Genomic DNA, 13,492 nt, shown 5'->3' with positions numbered 1-13,492 from the left:
CGGTTCTCTTGAGCTTTAGAACTCCTAGAAATGTCAAAAACTGAAAGAGGAGATAGATTTTTTCTGTAAAAACTTTCGAAATAACCATTTTTGACATTTTTTCTTCCGGAAAAGGACCATACATGAATCTATAACCACTAATTAATTTTTTAATAATCATTTAAATCATCTTGGAACTCCACAAAATCAGATAAAAAATTCTGAAATTATGGTTGTAGACCTGCATTTGTGATCGCGCATAATTTTTAACACATGTAATGTGGAGACGCAGATAAACTTTCTCCGCTTCTCCAAATTCTTTTTCAGACAACGATAATAACATAGATAGAATACTGTAGCATAGATACACATCTACTTATGTCAACTGGTGTTAACCTATTTAGAGGAATTTCTACTTGTAAAAAAAATTAGAGACATTCCCGCATGACCTTGCGTATGCCAAAAGACAAAAAAAATCTGAAAATTTATTTTTCGAGAATCACGTTATTTCTGAACAAGAGGCAAGATGGCGACGAATGATTACAACATGGATGGTAAGTGAATTAATATCCATCCCGTCCCCTCCTTTTTCTCGGCAATAAGTTCTGCTGTCTTGCCCACCCAAAAATCTCATGGGTCCACTTGCCAGTTTCCACATGACCGACATCAAACTGACAAGTTTTATTTGAACTGAGAAAATGTTCCACGTTTCAATTTTCGACTCACCGGACGGGCGTTTGTGTTGTACATCTTCTCCAGTTATAGTTGCAGTTGGAAAGAAAAGTGTCACTTCCTCGATTTTGTTTTGTTTCACTACTTTTTTTGGAAAAGACTCCGAAGACAAAATTGATGGGAAATCAATGGACAAGTTTAGTAATAGAATAGCGAATAACAAGAAAACCAGGGGTTGAAAAATGTATATTGGGGAGGGAAAGGGAGTCGATGATAGTTTTGGTGAAAGGAAAACTAACCAAAGCGATTGCATGAATAGTCTGTGCCGCCTCCGAACGCATAAAAGCTCAGAAAAAATAGAGGAGAAACGAGAGAGAAAGGGGTGATTGTGATTGTTATATGTTTCAGTCGAAACGCAACGTCGAATCGAATATACACGACAAAAGGTGATGCGAATCGAACAAATGAATGAGCAACTTCGAAAGCTGACCAAAGCCAATAAAAATAGTGAAGAGAAATTGGAGAGACTCTTGAAAAGGTATTTCAGGAGAAGACGTGCTTTTAGAAACTGAAGCAACTGTTGTAGAAAGGACTCATTGGAATTGGATGTGGCAAGACTGGCAGATGCCTCAATGAGAGCTGAACCAGAATTGGGAGCAGAGTTGATGCATTCGATTGAAGAACCAATGGTATTTACAGTAGCTTTTTCGCAACATCTATTAGTTATTATAGGAAGTAGATATCTTGTATGGGGAAGCACATCGGGAGAAAATGGGTCACTTGAAGGTCCTTTTGAATGAAATCATTGTGAATACTAGTTTCAATGAAAAGGCAATGTGTAAAGAGATTGGACATCAGGAAGCAGAGTTTGAGAATCGATTGAGAGCAGCAATCAAAACGAGGACTTCAATGAGTCTGAAAACTGACGAAGCTCAGAAACGAAACGAGATGTTGTTGAGAGAACAGGCGAATCTTTATGAAGACGTGCAGGAGATGGAAACGAATATTGAGAAGTTTGATGCTGCGAGATGGCTTTTGAATGTGGAGAAGAGAAGGTAATTTTGTAGAAAAATCTTGAAATTTTAAAGGACATTCTTATAGAGTCTCCGACATCCTGGATCGTACCAAAAGGGAGCCAAAATCCGGAATCCCTTACCGCAAGCCATACATTGTCGTTTCGGAAGCTTCATCACTGGAAGATTTAGCGACGTCTTCTGCTAGTCTGACTCACGATCATTACGCTTCGGACCATCATTTTGATAAGAAAGCTCCAGAAATCAACGCAACTGTTAGTTCCAAGGATGTTGTGGAACCGACTGAAAAAGTGATAATTCACAAGGAAGGATGTCCGAAGAGTAAAAAAAAGTTGTGTCCAATTCCACATTCAAACTCTTTGATCTCCGAAAAAGAGCAAATCCAGCAGAAGCCAGTGTGCCGTATTCATGGGAAATCTGCTTCTCATCTTCCGATCAATGGCATCGACTTGATGGATATGATTGCCAAAACACTCCAAAACGATACATCCTTCATTGCATCCAACTTTTCTTAACTCGATTTTTTATTTATTTAAAAAAATAAATGTGTCAATTTTTTAAATCTACCGTAATCCTTGAGAAACGAAATTTAATCATTTCTATTTTTTTGCCATGTTTCTGAGTGAGCTCGAATTGGAAATCGAACAAACAAAGTTTCTGATTTTCAGTTGTGGCTGAAATTACTTTTTCTATATTACTTGCTATTCCAATTATTGGCTTATGTTCTACCCGATCTCCCAGAGAATATTCGAAGAAAGAGTTAATGAAATATTTCAAAAAGTTTTAATTTAAAAAATTTTTTAAAGAGAACCCTCGGAGAAAAGTCCTCCTCGAAACTCATCGCCATTGCGAAGTAGAAGAGCACGACCCTTGGAACCTGAAGGGATGATTCCAGTGACAGAAGGATCGGAGAAGAATCCCGATGTAGGAGAAACAATTGACGGAAGATCGAAAAAGAGTCAAAAACGGGTGGAAAGGAGTCAGAAAATGAAGGGATACGTATTGGACAAGGATAAAAGTGTTCGAAGTTTGTAGATTTTTTAAAAGAGTTTTCGTGGGTACCTTACTTTTAACTTTGAGCTAATTTATCTCGGTTTCTGTAAAAGGTATAAAAAAGTTGTCAACTGATAAATTGTTTATCATAATATCACCAACATTTTATTAGTTGATCACTTTTTGATATCTTTCACTGGAAATGAGATAAATGAGCTCCTCTTTCACAGGTTTTAAGGTATATTTTTAGGATTAGAAGACAGAAGTAAATATGAAGGAAAAACGAGTGCTCGATACAAAAGAACAGCTGGAACAGATATGAATGGATCTTTGAAAACTGCAAAATCTCCACATAAAGGCAAAAAATCAAAGAAATCGGTTAGAGAAATGAAATCGGACAAATCGAAAAGCTCAAAGAAAGAAAAGAAAAGTGTACAGGAAAAACTGAAATTGGAAAAGAAAAAGTCATCGATTCGTCAGAAAAATAAGAAAATTGAAGTCGAAGAGTACGGTAGAAAAAATAGAATTTCAAAATGAAAATATCAATATTTATAGGCCAGATTCCAAAAAGGAGGCTCAAGGAGAGTCAGAAGTGAAGAAGCCGAAGAAATTTCATAAAATTAGAAAACCCTTCAACAATTTATTCAAATTGAAGAGAAAACGAGCTAGAAACGATGTCCAGGTGGCAGAGAGGAATGGAACGTGGGCATGATGTGGATACTTACAATTTTCCTTTTGCATTCAAAATAAACAATTCGTTCCTGTACTGTATTTGTGTCATTTGAATAGTTAGACTTAAAAAATGAGATCAATAAATAGAATCGAGATGTTTCTAAATGGAACTATTAAAGCTCCGGTGAGAGTTACAGTAGTAATGTTTTATAGTCCATATGAATTCCCCATTTATTCGGAAATTCTGAAATTTCGGAATTCTGAAAATTGTAAAATTTGATATTCTGAGATTCTGAAATTCTGAGATTCTGAAATTATGTTTTTGATATTCTGAGATCCTGAGATTCTGAGATTCTGAGATTCTGAGATTCTGAGATTCTGAGATTCTGAGATTCTGAAATTCTGAGATTCTGAAATTCTGACATTCTGAAATTATGTTTTTGATATTCTGAGATCCTGAGATTCTGAGATCCTGAGATTCTGAGATCCTGAGATTCTGAGATTCTGAGATTCTGAGACTCTGAGATTCTGAGATTCTGAAATTTCGAGATTCATTTCGTTCTAAATCTGAAATTCGAATTTTCAGTGCCATCTATTTTCTATGGGTCATAATATTCATGCAACTACCGTATTCTTTCTCCGTGTCTCCATTCGAATGGGACTGTTGACTTCCACTGTGATTTGTCTGGTTTTCTATATTTGTACCTATTTATTCTGAAACATTTTCAGTCATTAATTCTGCGAATTCCAGATCTTCGCCGTCTTCTCAACTATGAGAAATTAGTTCATCAAGCGGAACTTTTCCGTCACAACTGGTGTGAGGAAGTTGAAGACAAAGAGGATCGATTGAATATTCTAGAAGTTTCTGAAACATTGTATAAAAAGTTTCAAATTAAAAACTTCAGAGAAACCGACTGTTTGATACTTCACTCCTTGAAGGAAATATTGATGAACCTGGAACGATTCGAGAGAAATCTCAAGAATCGATAAGAAGTGAAGAAAGGCTACTAGGAGAGCAAAAAGATGGTAAGACCAGATATTCTGGAATGAATATTTCAGAAGACGTTCGAACTTTTAGAAGAACTCCTCGGACTTTTTCCGCGCGATAAATTGGCAACGTTCCCAACCCCCGTAAGAATGAGATTTGAGCTTTATGTGTATGTATAGAATCTAAAAAATATAAATCCAGTGAAAATAAATTTTCAGGCTATTGATTTGCACGTTTCCTGTGATCTGGCTAATTCTTCTTTTCGAAATGACTCTTCACACAACTGGACATAATACACGGCATCTTTTTAGTGATGATAATTATGCCTTCGCTTGGATGTATGAGATTCTGAGTGCACACAGAAAGTTGATGGATGTTAAAGGTAGAGATTTCGTCGTAGAGGTTTCAGAATTCAATTTTTTTTTCAAATAAAAAAAATCCTGTTGATTTATATTCAAAGTTACGAAAAAATCGTTTTTTTTCAGAATGCTAATGTACAGAAAATTTAGGATTTTTTTCAGAATTAAAATTTTTAGATTTTTTGCAGAATCCAAATCTAGAAAATTCCGATTTTCGAAAATCAAGTTTTCGAAAATTTCAATTTTTTCAAATTGGAAATTTCTACTGATATCAAATTTTCAGAAAACTTGGCATTTACAGAATTCAGAATTCCAGAACACTCCAATTTTCCAGAATTCAAATTTTAATAAAATTTCTGATCTTAAAAAATCCTGAAGTTGTTCTAAACGATTTCGGAACTTTTTTGAAATTTTCTTGACATGTTTAAAAAATTAAATATTTTGTTCAGATTCGAATCACTTGTTAAGATATTTTCTTTAAATCTTATATACATCAAGAAGTGTATTTTCCAGATTCGCGTCACAAATGTATGGGAACAATGCGAGATTTGAAATCTGGATTGAGTAGCAGTGTGATGACAATCCTTAAGGTTTTTGTATGGGATAGATCTATCGGCTCCAATATTGTTCCAATTTGTATCTCTATTCTTTCTTTGGGAATCCTCATGGATCTCGGCCTTCAAGGCTTATTTTCATGTCGATTGAACCATCGGGAGAGATATAATAGTGAAAGTAAGCTACTTTAAAAATTCGAATTTCAGTAATTTTTGTAACTTTTCCAGAACGATACATCTACTTCTACAATGTTGGCAACAAATACTTCATCTCCTTTTTTGTATTCTCTATTTTTCTGGCGATTGCCCTGATGACGGAGCAATTTTTCTGGAAACCGGATAGAAATGGAAGGCTTTCATGAAACTTTTTTCTGTTTTTAAAATTTTCATTATGTCAGAATAAAACAAAATCAAGTTTGAAAAAATGGGTATCTTTTTTGGTGAAGTCACTACATACAATCTCTCATGGCACATGGAATTCACTTGGGTATCATTGCAAAGTTTGGGAAAATTGAAAAAAAGTTAAAGAAATTACAGAAGTTTACTTGTGTTGTCCATCCTTGACATTCTCATAGAACAGGTTCCCTCTCTTTGTTTGTTCCAATTCAATCGATTCGAAAAGAGCCTTGAAGTTTCCTGCTCCGAATCCTTGATGGTTTTGTCTTTGGATAATTTCCAGGAAGAGAGTTGGACGGTCTTGACATGGCTTACTGAAGATTTGAAGGAGATATCCATTCTCATCAAAATCAACCAGAATGTGAAGTTTTTGAAGGCGATCCATGTCTTCTTTAATTTTCATTGAAGAAACTGACAATCGTTGTCTCAAATTGTCGTAATAACTGGATGGAATAGACAGGAATTCACATCCACGGGCTCTGAGAGCTTCGATTGCAGTGATGATGTCAGTGGTGTTAAGAGCAATGTGTTGAACTCCAGATCCTCCATAATAATCAACAAATTCTTGAATCTGAGAAACTGCCTTCTTATTAGAAGATGCTGGTTCATTGATTGGCATCTTGATAGTCTCTTCAAAGTTAGTGACAACAATCGAACGGAGAGCGGAATATTCGGTATGGATCATAGAATCATCAACAGACCAGAATCTATGGAACTTGAGAATATTCTCATACCACTCGACAGCTGGTGCCATCTGAAGGTCTGGCTGATTTCCGACACAATGATCGAGGAAGTTCAATCCGACACGTGGCAAAGAATGGAAGAATGTCGGAGGCATTGGGTGGGGTTTGAAGCCAGGGAGGAATGCTCCCTTATACTTCTTGCGTTCCAGAAGAGTGTGATCGGTTTCTCCATACTGCAAAAACAAGAGGGATTGTGCAAAAATACAAGAAATCAACTTCTTATCAGTTAAAATTTATTTTAATTTGCAAACACTATCTGGAAACATTTTTCGGAACATGCACACGTGCTGGGTGTCTGTTGGCCGTCAGTTTTAGGTTGACCATTGGTATACATTGTCTCTAATCTGCTTTGAATTTGTTTTAGAAATGAATTGATTAAAACTGTGGCCTAAATTTTCCACTAGAAATCCATATCTAGTGCTCCTATTGCCTGGGAATGCAAAAACAGTCAATGGCCTAGAAACCCGAAATTCGCGGCCTAACTTTTTCTAAACACGTGGCCTAGAAACCCACATTGTATAATTCAGTACACTAGAAATCCAAATAACACTGATGACCTAACCTTCGAACATTGTCTGAATCCGTTAGAAAGTTTTGATACATTTTTATTTTCTTATAATTCGCTTATTTTTCAAAATTTTAATATCACCGTTCCAGAGTCTTTTTCAGCTCGCCCAAGCACGACTAGATTTTTGAAATTTTTTGGATTACTGTAGTTTTCGTGGTAGGACCCAAAATTTTCCGACATTAATGAAATATAGGCGTGTTTAGGCTCATTTTGAAACTCTCGACAAGCTAAGCGTGAATATAAACAAATCAGCTTATGTTCAGCATATTTTCAGACAAAAAAACCAGTAGCAGATTGAGATTTCAAGAATTTTTCAACGTATTAACATCACTAATGGATCTCGTAGTCTACAGAAATTTTTGAAACCCTTACCGTTCTCAACGTGGCAAATCTGACAGATCCATTCTCATCTGACTCTTCAGTGATGTCTCGGACAATCGTGGCTCCAGCAGCCTTCGCATGCGCCACAATAGAATCAAGATCCTCAACTTCAAAGCAAACATCCTTTACTCCATCTCCATGCTGAACCAAATGCTCTCCCAACTCGGTATTGTCTGGCAGGAGGGCAGATTCGAACACGAAAACAATCTTATCTTGTTTGATGGCGTGTTGAGCGGTGATTCTGGAGCCAGTCTCCAATCCCTTGTACGCAAATGGCTCGAACCCGAAATTGGCACAGTACCAGTAGGCGGCCTAAGAATTCAGAGATAAGATAACAATATTCTGAGAACGAATTACTTGTTTAGCATTACCAACGACAAATCGAACATGGTCAAATGCGACCAAAGTTCCAATATCTGGCTTCTCTCCTCGGTCGAATGTGGTCATTTTGAATTTGTCTGAAACTGGTTTAAAATCATGAAAAGGTCTTGAAGAAGTGAGGAGGAAAAGAAAAAATAAAGAAAAAAAGTTTGGAAAGAAATTGGGGAGAATATCAAGCGACTCATTCTCTGGTCTTTTTATAGTGTCAAGTAACAGTCGGATCGGCACGAAATTCGTCGACAAACTGAAAACAGTCGACGTCGAAAGGGGCGGTAGAGGGGCGGAGCCAACAGAGGGGACACGTGACCACTGCCGAACCAAAAATAGTGATGCAACGATCGAGAAATCTAGAGACAGTGAGAAGACGGACTGATAACGCACGTGGGGGTCTATGAGCGTTTCGTTGAAAAATGAGGAGGACGCAGCAATGGCGACGAAATGGTGTCTTTGAAGATCGGAAGACCTGATTTAGAAGCCACGTCATCTGATAAGAATAGGACCGTGGGAATGGAAGAAGTTCTAGGTGTACTGTTGGAGTCTGTAGTGTGTGGAATGATTTCATTATATTTGATTTATGATCTCGTTTTGATCGGTGATTATAAAAACAATTCCGTCTAGAGGATCGGGTACAGAAAACGGATTCGGAAGATAAAAATGATTGACTTATCCGAGCGTCTTTATTAGTGGGTCAGAAAGTTCAGAATGGTCAGAAATTGGAAATTTAAAAATTCCGAAATTCAGAAATTCCGAAATTACGAATTTTCAGAAATTCAAAAAATCCTAAATTCAGAAATTCGGGAATTTAGAAATGTAGAAATTCGAAATTCGAAATTCAGAAATTCAGAAATTCGGAAATTCAAAATTCGGAAATTTTGAAAATCCGGGAATTAGGAAATTCGCGAATTCAGAAGTTCAGAAAATCAGAAAATCCGAAATTTAGAATTTTCAGAAATTTCAGTTCAATATTTTCAGGAGTTTTCTGAATTATCAGGCAATTAAATTTTTTAGTTTGTAGTGTTACAGTATCTCTATGATTTTTGGAAAGTAGAAAATCTACCAATTTCGAGAAAATTTCTTTCATGTCCCTCTCCTTTTAATGAGTTCAAATTCTTGCAGATGCTATTTTTCTATCCAATGCCCTGTACTTTTGAAATTTTTCAATCCTTTTTAGGCACAAATTTCCTGCATAGTTTGTTGATACGTGCAGATAGTGATGTCCTGTAATCTGACGCTCTTCCGATTGTCCATTCCATCATTCTGATCAACTATTGCTTCCTCGACCCGCCTCTTTATTTCGCCGCTTTCTCCTTCTTTTGCAACAAACAACACGTCGCATCTTCTCTTATCACAAAACCTCGATTTCATTTTTTTTGTCTAATTGCCTGAATCTCCAAACTATTTCGTCGCCTTTTTTTTGAGTTTCATGTCAATTAACAGTGTAGGAGGGAGAATGAGAAGAGGACTGTAAGTATCATAAATGACTTTCAGGTTGACAAAACGACACGAGGTCAAGAGGAACCAAAGGGAGAGATGATATCGATATGGGGGATCTTTTGGTGATAAGAGAGCGGGTGATTTATGGTGACAATTGGAACGGCTATGGGCAAAAATAAAAAAGAGAAAAAAGTGATGAAATCTAGATGATGTGTAGTATGATTAGGGTTCAGATAATGGAAATCCTTTTCAAATTCGGTAGATTCCCGAAAATCGTAAAATCTGTGAAGCATCTGCTCTCCAAAAGTTCCTCGACTTTCTCAGTTTCTTTGAACAGCTGTGCCTGGAATAAAAAAGTCTGGGTTCTCAAAAAGGAAAACAATTAGGACTAATTTTAAGTTTGGACCCAATTCGGAATTCACAAAATGTCAGCTGAAAATGTTGTTTCACAAAATTTTGATATTCAATAGAATTCACAATTTCTTTGAAATTCAGTATAACCTATGTTGGTCGGATTTCGAAAAAGACCTGATTAATGCCGACCAAATTCAGACGAACTCATGAAAACTTTTGACTTCTGACAAAAATCTGACCATGGCCCGCTATATAGTCGTTTTTGGGCGAATTGAACCTCTGTCCAATATTCGCTCACAAGCCGATAGTTTTAAAAGCTCAAATTCTGGGATACTTTAAAGTTATCCTTAAAGTTTCTATTTTTCTGATGTATCCCGGTATCATGTTCATAACCTGCTTCATCAAATACACATTCAAACTCTGCCACGTGTTTATTGTTCTCGACAAAGAAGAAATCTGTGGGGCGGGGGGAAATGGTTGCGAAGAAGAATCAAAAAATAAATAAAAAAGCGGTACTGAGGGAAAACGAAAGTTGTGAAGAAGAAAATGGTACCCAAATGTGTGCACTAAAGAATTTTTGTGTTGTTTTGTTTTATTTTTATTAGCTGAATGGTGTGAAGATCATCGAAGAAGAGTGTCAGTGTCTATGAGTAGATTCGTCGGTTAGATCCGTATCTGAAAAGGAATAGTTTTTTAGAATTCAGATGAGATTCTATTTATATTCTATTTAGAAGTGTGAGTTTTGGAATGCGTGAGATTTCTTAATTCACTTTGGATTCACTATTGGTGCTTGAGAAATGAAACGTCAAAAGAATGATGAATGAGAAGAGGTCTTCAATCTTCTGAAGACGTCATCCTTTTTGTTGTTTCCCTTTACCTACCGTATCCTTATAAGAGGGTCCATAAATCTCTTTTGGATGCCAGCGTCGTTGGATTGAAGAAGCTCTTCAAGGAACACTGAAACGAATTCTAACTTGATTACGTTCTTCGCCCACGTCTTCTGAAAACCCACGTTGTCCTCTCTTAAGTGGTGGCTCACGGATTCGTACCAATGGAACCGTCTGTTTAGCAGCGGATGGATAAACGAGTTCGCCTCTTTTGAAGTCGCCGCTTCTCTTTTTCAATGGTGGCTCTTTGATGAGCCGAGGGATGCTCATTGGATCAACACCTCGCTTGTCACGGAAGGCGTCAGAAGAGGTGGATTCCAGAAGATCGACGTCGTCTTGAAAATCCAGGGGACCCAACTCGAGAACCAAAGCAGTCGCAGTTGGCTGCTCGATCAGTTCGGTACGGGTGAGCCGCATTCCGAATCCGATCGAGAACAGACTGAACAACGAAACCAAGAGCATCTGAAAAATTCAGATTCAGAAAAGTAGGAAGTTCGAAACTGGGACACTTCGAAACCAGTCATTTTTTCAATTCCATTTTTTTTCGAATTGGTCGATTTTCAGAATTCGAATCCTTTTGTCTGTATTAACACGGTTTCGAGATGACTAGTTTCGACGTGTCGCAGTGACGCGGAGCCAGAAAACAGAGCAAAGGGTAACAAAGAGAAAAACAAAAAGAACATGTAAATGACGGGATGTTGGAAAATGCATATATGATGTTGATGAAGATGTCAAATGCCATATCTAAAAATGAAAAAATAAAGGTCGAATGACAAAGTAATCGGATCCAGAAGTCTGATGCAGATCAAACCACCCCACCCTCATTCAAATTCAAAAAAAGGAGCCCCCAGCTATTTGTTGTGTGGGGTGCGAAGATGCAAAACTGGGCAGAGACTGAAGAGCTCGAAATTTGAGACTTGGTGGAAAAAGACTGGACTCCTAGGCTCCGCCCCCCTTTCCTCCTCCCTCCTCAAAAAGAGCACTTGACAATAAAAAAGGGGAAAGAAGGGGAGGAGAGAATCTGAAGAAAAGGAAAAGAAGAACAAATTGAGATCCTATGAAATATAAATGAAGACGTTCAAACTGCACAGAATGGCTCCGGATGGTACCGGAAATTCTGAAACACAGGTTCTTTCCACTAAAGGGATTTTCATTGGCAATGTGAGAGAATGTGACGACAGGGAAATCCAAAAAAAGGGGTTTTCCATTTGAAGGACACCTTCCAAGAAAAGAGTTGAAGTGGAATGATTCTTTGAGGGTGGTCAGTTCAAATGGGAGAGCAGAAAATTAGGTTTCTTGGGAATATTGGATTAAAAATTTACATTCTTTTAAACGAAGTCAAAGAGATAAATCTAGAATATTAGTACAGCTGTCTAGTTAAAAACCTCAAAAAAACGCTTAATTTATGATAAACATGATAAACATTTTGTCAGTTGACCACTTTTTTAATCTCTTACAGAAACCGAGTTATATAGGCTCAAAGTTGGTGGTTTTTGTAGGCCACTAGAGTTTTTACAGTATTTTTCTTATCGTAATTCTTTTGCCCGCCTGCTACAGAGGTGTTACTTAATAACGCAAAACAAAACAAGCATTTCACACGCATGGCATAAGTGGGTACGCTCGACTGGTGTTCGAAAGGTCAGGTGTTCAATCCCCATTAGGGGTTTTACTGTTTTTTCTTTTGATTTCAACTTTTTGAACTTGGAATATTAAAAGGGCTACCAGCAGGTCAGTTGAAAGGGCTGAAACTGGAAAGCTCAAAAAGTTTCTACAATCCTCGCACTTTTGAGAAAACATACAACAGTTCTCAAAACAAAAAAGGAGCTCTAGATCAATAAAGAAATAATTTGTCTGAAAATTTTCGAAACTCAAAAAAAAAATGACTCAAAAATAGGAAAAGTACGAACTAATACCTCAATTTGAAATTATAGACTAAGGAAATAAAAAAAAGTTCCAGACTAAAATGTTAATGAGCTTTTTTTCTTCCTTTTTATATGAAATAAAACCAATTATGAGGTGACGGATGGAACGACGAGGTCATTTAGATTCTAATGACAAACATCACAAAAAAATATGACGCCTACATCAATCGCACTGTTCCTCTAGAGCATACTTGTAAAATTCCGGGCCTGAGGAAATTTTCAAGGCCCGGGCCCGGCCCGGAAGGCCCCGTATCAAAAATTATGTTTTTTTGAGCCAAATTTGAGGTCTCAATATATTTTTCTCCATTTTTTTGTTATTTTGGATTGTTTGTCTGTTTGCTCTAAAAAGATCGAAAAAACTCGAAAAAAATTTTCGATCGAAAAAAATCACATAAGGGGTCCCCCTTATGTGTTTTTTTGAAAATTTCAAAACTTGTGAAATGACAGGCCCGCCGGGTCGGGCCTCCGAAATTCGGAAAAAAGCCCTGCCCGGCCCGGCCTGTTACAAGTATGCTCCAGAGACTTCAAAAACAACCATGACATAACGGACAACACACTTGAGGGATTTTTGTAAATCTGGGGTTTTCGGTTCAAAAATAAACTCATAATTTAGTATTTCCAGGGTAAAATAAGTACGAGGAACACATTATTCAGTTCCCGAATTATCTGGTTGGAATTCAAAAGAAAATCCCTCATGTGGGCCGAAAATAAAAAAGGGTGAAAATTAAAAAAAAATAGTAGTGGCCGGAAATTGGTAGTAGACAGGGAGGGTGGAAATCGAAATTGGTGGGTCTTCGGGGTGGTTTTTTTCTCCGTTTTTATATGGACGAGGAGATTCTGTATACGACGACGTGCTCACCTATTCAGAAGGTCCCGAGAGGTTCTATTGAATTGACGACGTCATGGTGTCGAAGATTAATGTCGGAGGAGTGTGAAGAAAGAAGAAAAAAGAAAGATGAATAGTGATCGGACCTTTTAAAATATTGAATGAAATGAACTTTTTTGAGTATAACGAAAACCGGGAAGTTAACTTTAGGATTGAGAAATTTTTATATAGCTGTGGATGACTGGTTTCCTGGATACCCAACCAACTCCACTCTTTTATTCTTTCGTAATCTAATGACGTTTAGTGGTGTCTACCCTTTTTTCTTTTTTATGTTAACATTTGTTTTGTT

The 13,492-nt window shown here is 37.1% G+C and overlaps 5 protein-coding genes across 5 annotated transcripts; 3 read left to right on the top strand and 2 right to left on the bottom strand.

The window, feature by feature from the left end:
* Positions 1 to 505: 505 nt before the first annotated feature.
* Positions 506 to 2,200, top strand: CBG18358 (the record flags this gene model as incomplete). Its single annotated transcript, XM_002642315.1, has 5 exons — positions 506 to 533; positions 1,060 to 1,189; positions 1,238 to 1,340; positions 1,384 to 1,706; positions 1,753 to 2,200. 5 exons carry the CDS (start codon positions 506 to 508, stop codon positions 2,198 to 2,200), a joined length of 1,032 nt encoding a protein of 343 aa, XP_002642361.1.
* Positions 2,201 to 2,570: 370 nt separating this feature from the next.
* CBG26002 lies at positions 2,571 to 3,390 on the top strand (the record flags this gene model as incomplete). The annotated part of the gene is made up of 3 exons (XM_045243727.1): positions 2,571 to 2,712; positions 2,929 to 3,184; positions 3,234 to 3,390. The coding sequence occupies 3 exons, from the start codon at positions 2,571 to 2,573 to the stop codon at positions 3,388 to 3,390; spliced, it is 555 nt and encodes a 184-aa protein (XP_045100091.1).
* A 90-nt stretch (positions 3,391 to 3,480) lies between these two features.
* Positions 3,481 to 5,613, top strand: CBG18360 (the record flags this gene model as incomplete). Its single annotated transcript, XM_002642316.1, has 8 exons — positions 3,481 to 3,534; positions 3,937 to 4,026; positions 4,080 to 4,211; positions 4,256 to 4,376; positions 4,429 to 4,507; positions 4,557 to 4,720; positions 5,211 to 5,429; positions 5,480 to 5,613. The coding sequence occupies 8 exons, from the start codon at positions 3,481 to 3,483 to the stop codon at positions 5,611 to 5,613; spliced, it is 993 nt and encodes a 330-aa protein (XP_002642362.1).
* A 179-nt stretch (positions 5,614 to 5,792) lies between these two features.
* Positions 5,793 to 7,786, bottom strand: Cbr-hpd-1 (the record flags this gene model as incomplete). The annotated part of the gene is made up of 3 exons (XM_002642317.1): positions 5,793 to 6,563; positions 7,331 to 7,651; positions 7,697 to 7,786. 3 exons carry the CDS (start codon positions 7,784 to 7,786, stop codon positions 5,793 to 5,795), a joined length of 1,182 nt encoding a protein of 393 aa, XP_002642363.1.
* Positions 7,787 to 10,145: 2,359 nt separating this feature from the next.
* On the bottom strand, positions 10,146 to 10,857 carry CBG18362 (the record flags this gene model as incomplete). The annotated part of the gene is made up of 2 exons (XM_045243726.1): positions 10,146 to 10,183; positions 10,521 to 10,857. 2 exons carry the CDS (start codon positions 10,855 to 10,857, stop codon positions 10,146 to 10,148), a joined length of 375 nt encoding a protein of 124 aa, XP_045096458.1.
* Between the last annotated feature and the right edge of the window lie 2,635 nt (positions 10,858 to 13,492).

The sequence above is a fragment of the Caenorhabditis briggsae genome, assembly GCF_000004555.2.
Source record: "Caenorhabditis briggsae complete genome, chrIII, whole genome shotgun sequence".
In the NCBI taxonomy this organism is placed as follows: Eukaryota; Metazoa; Nematoda; class Chromadorea; order Rhabditida; family Rhabditidae; genus Caenorhabditis; species Caenorhabditis briggsae.
The sequence above is the reverse complement of the archived record's forward strand: the minus strand, read 5'-3'. Positions and strand labels throughout refer to the sequence as shown.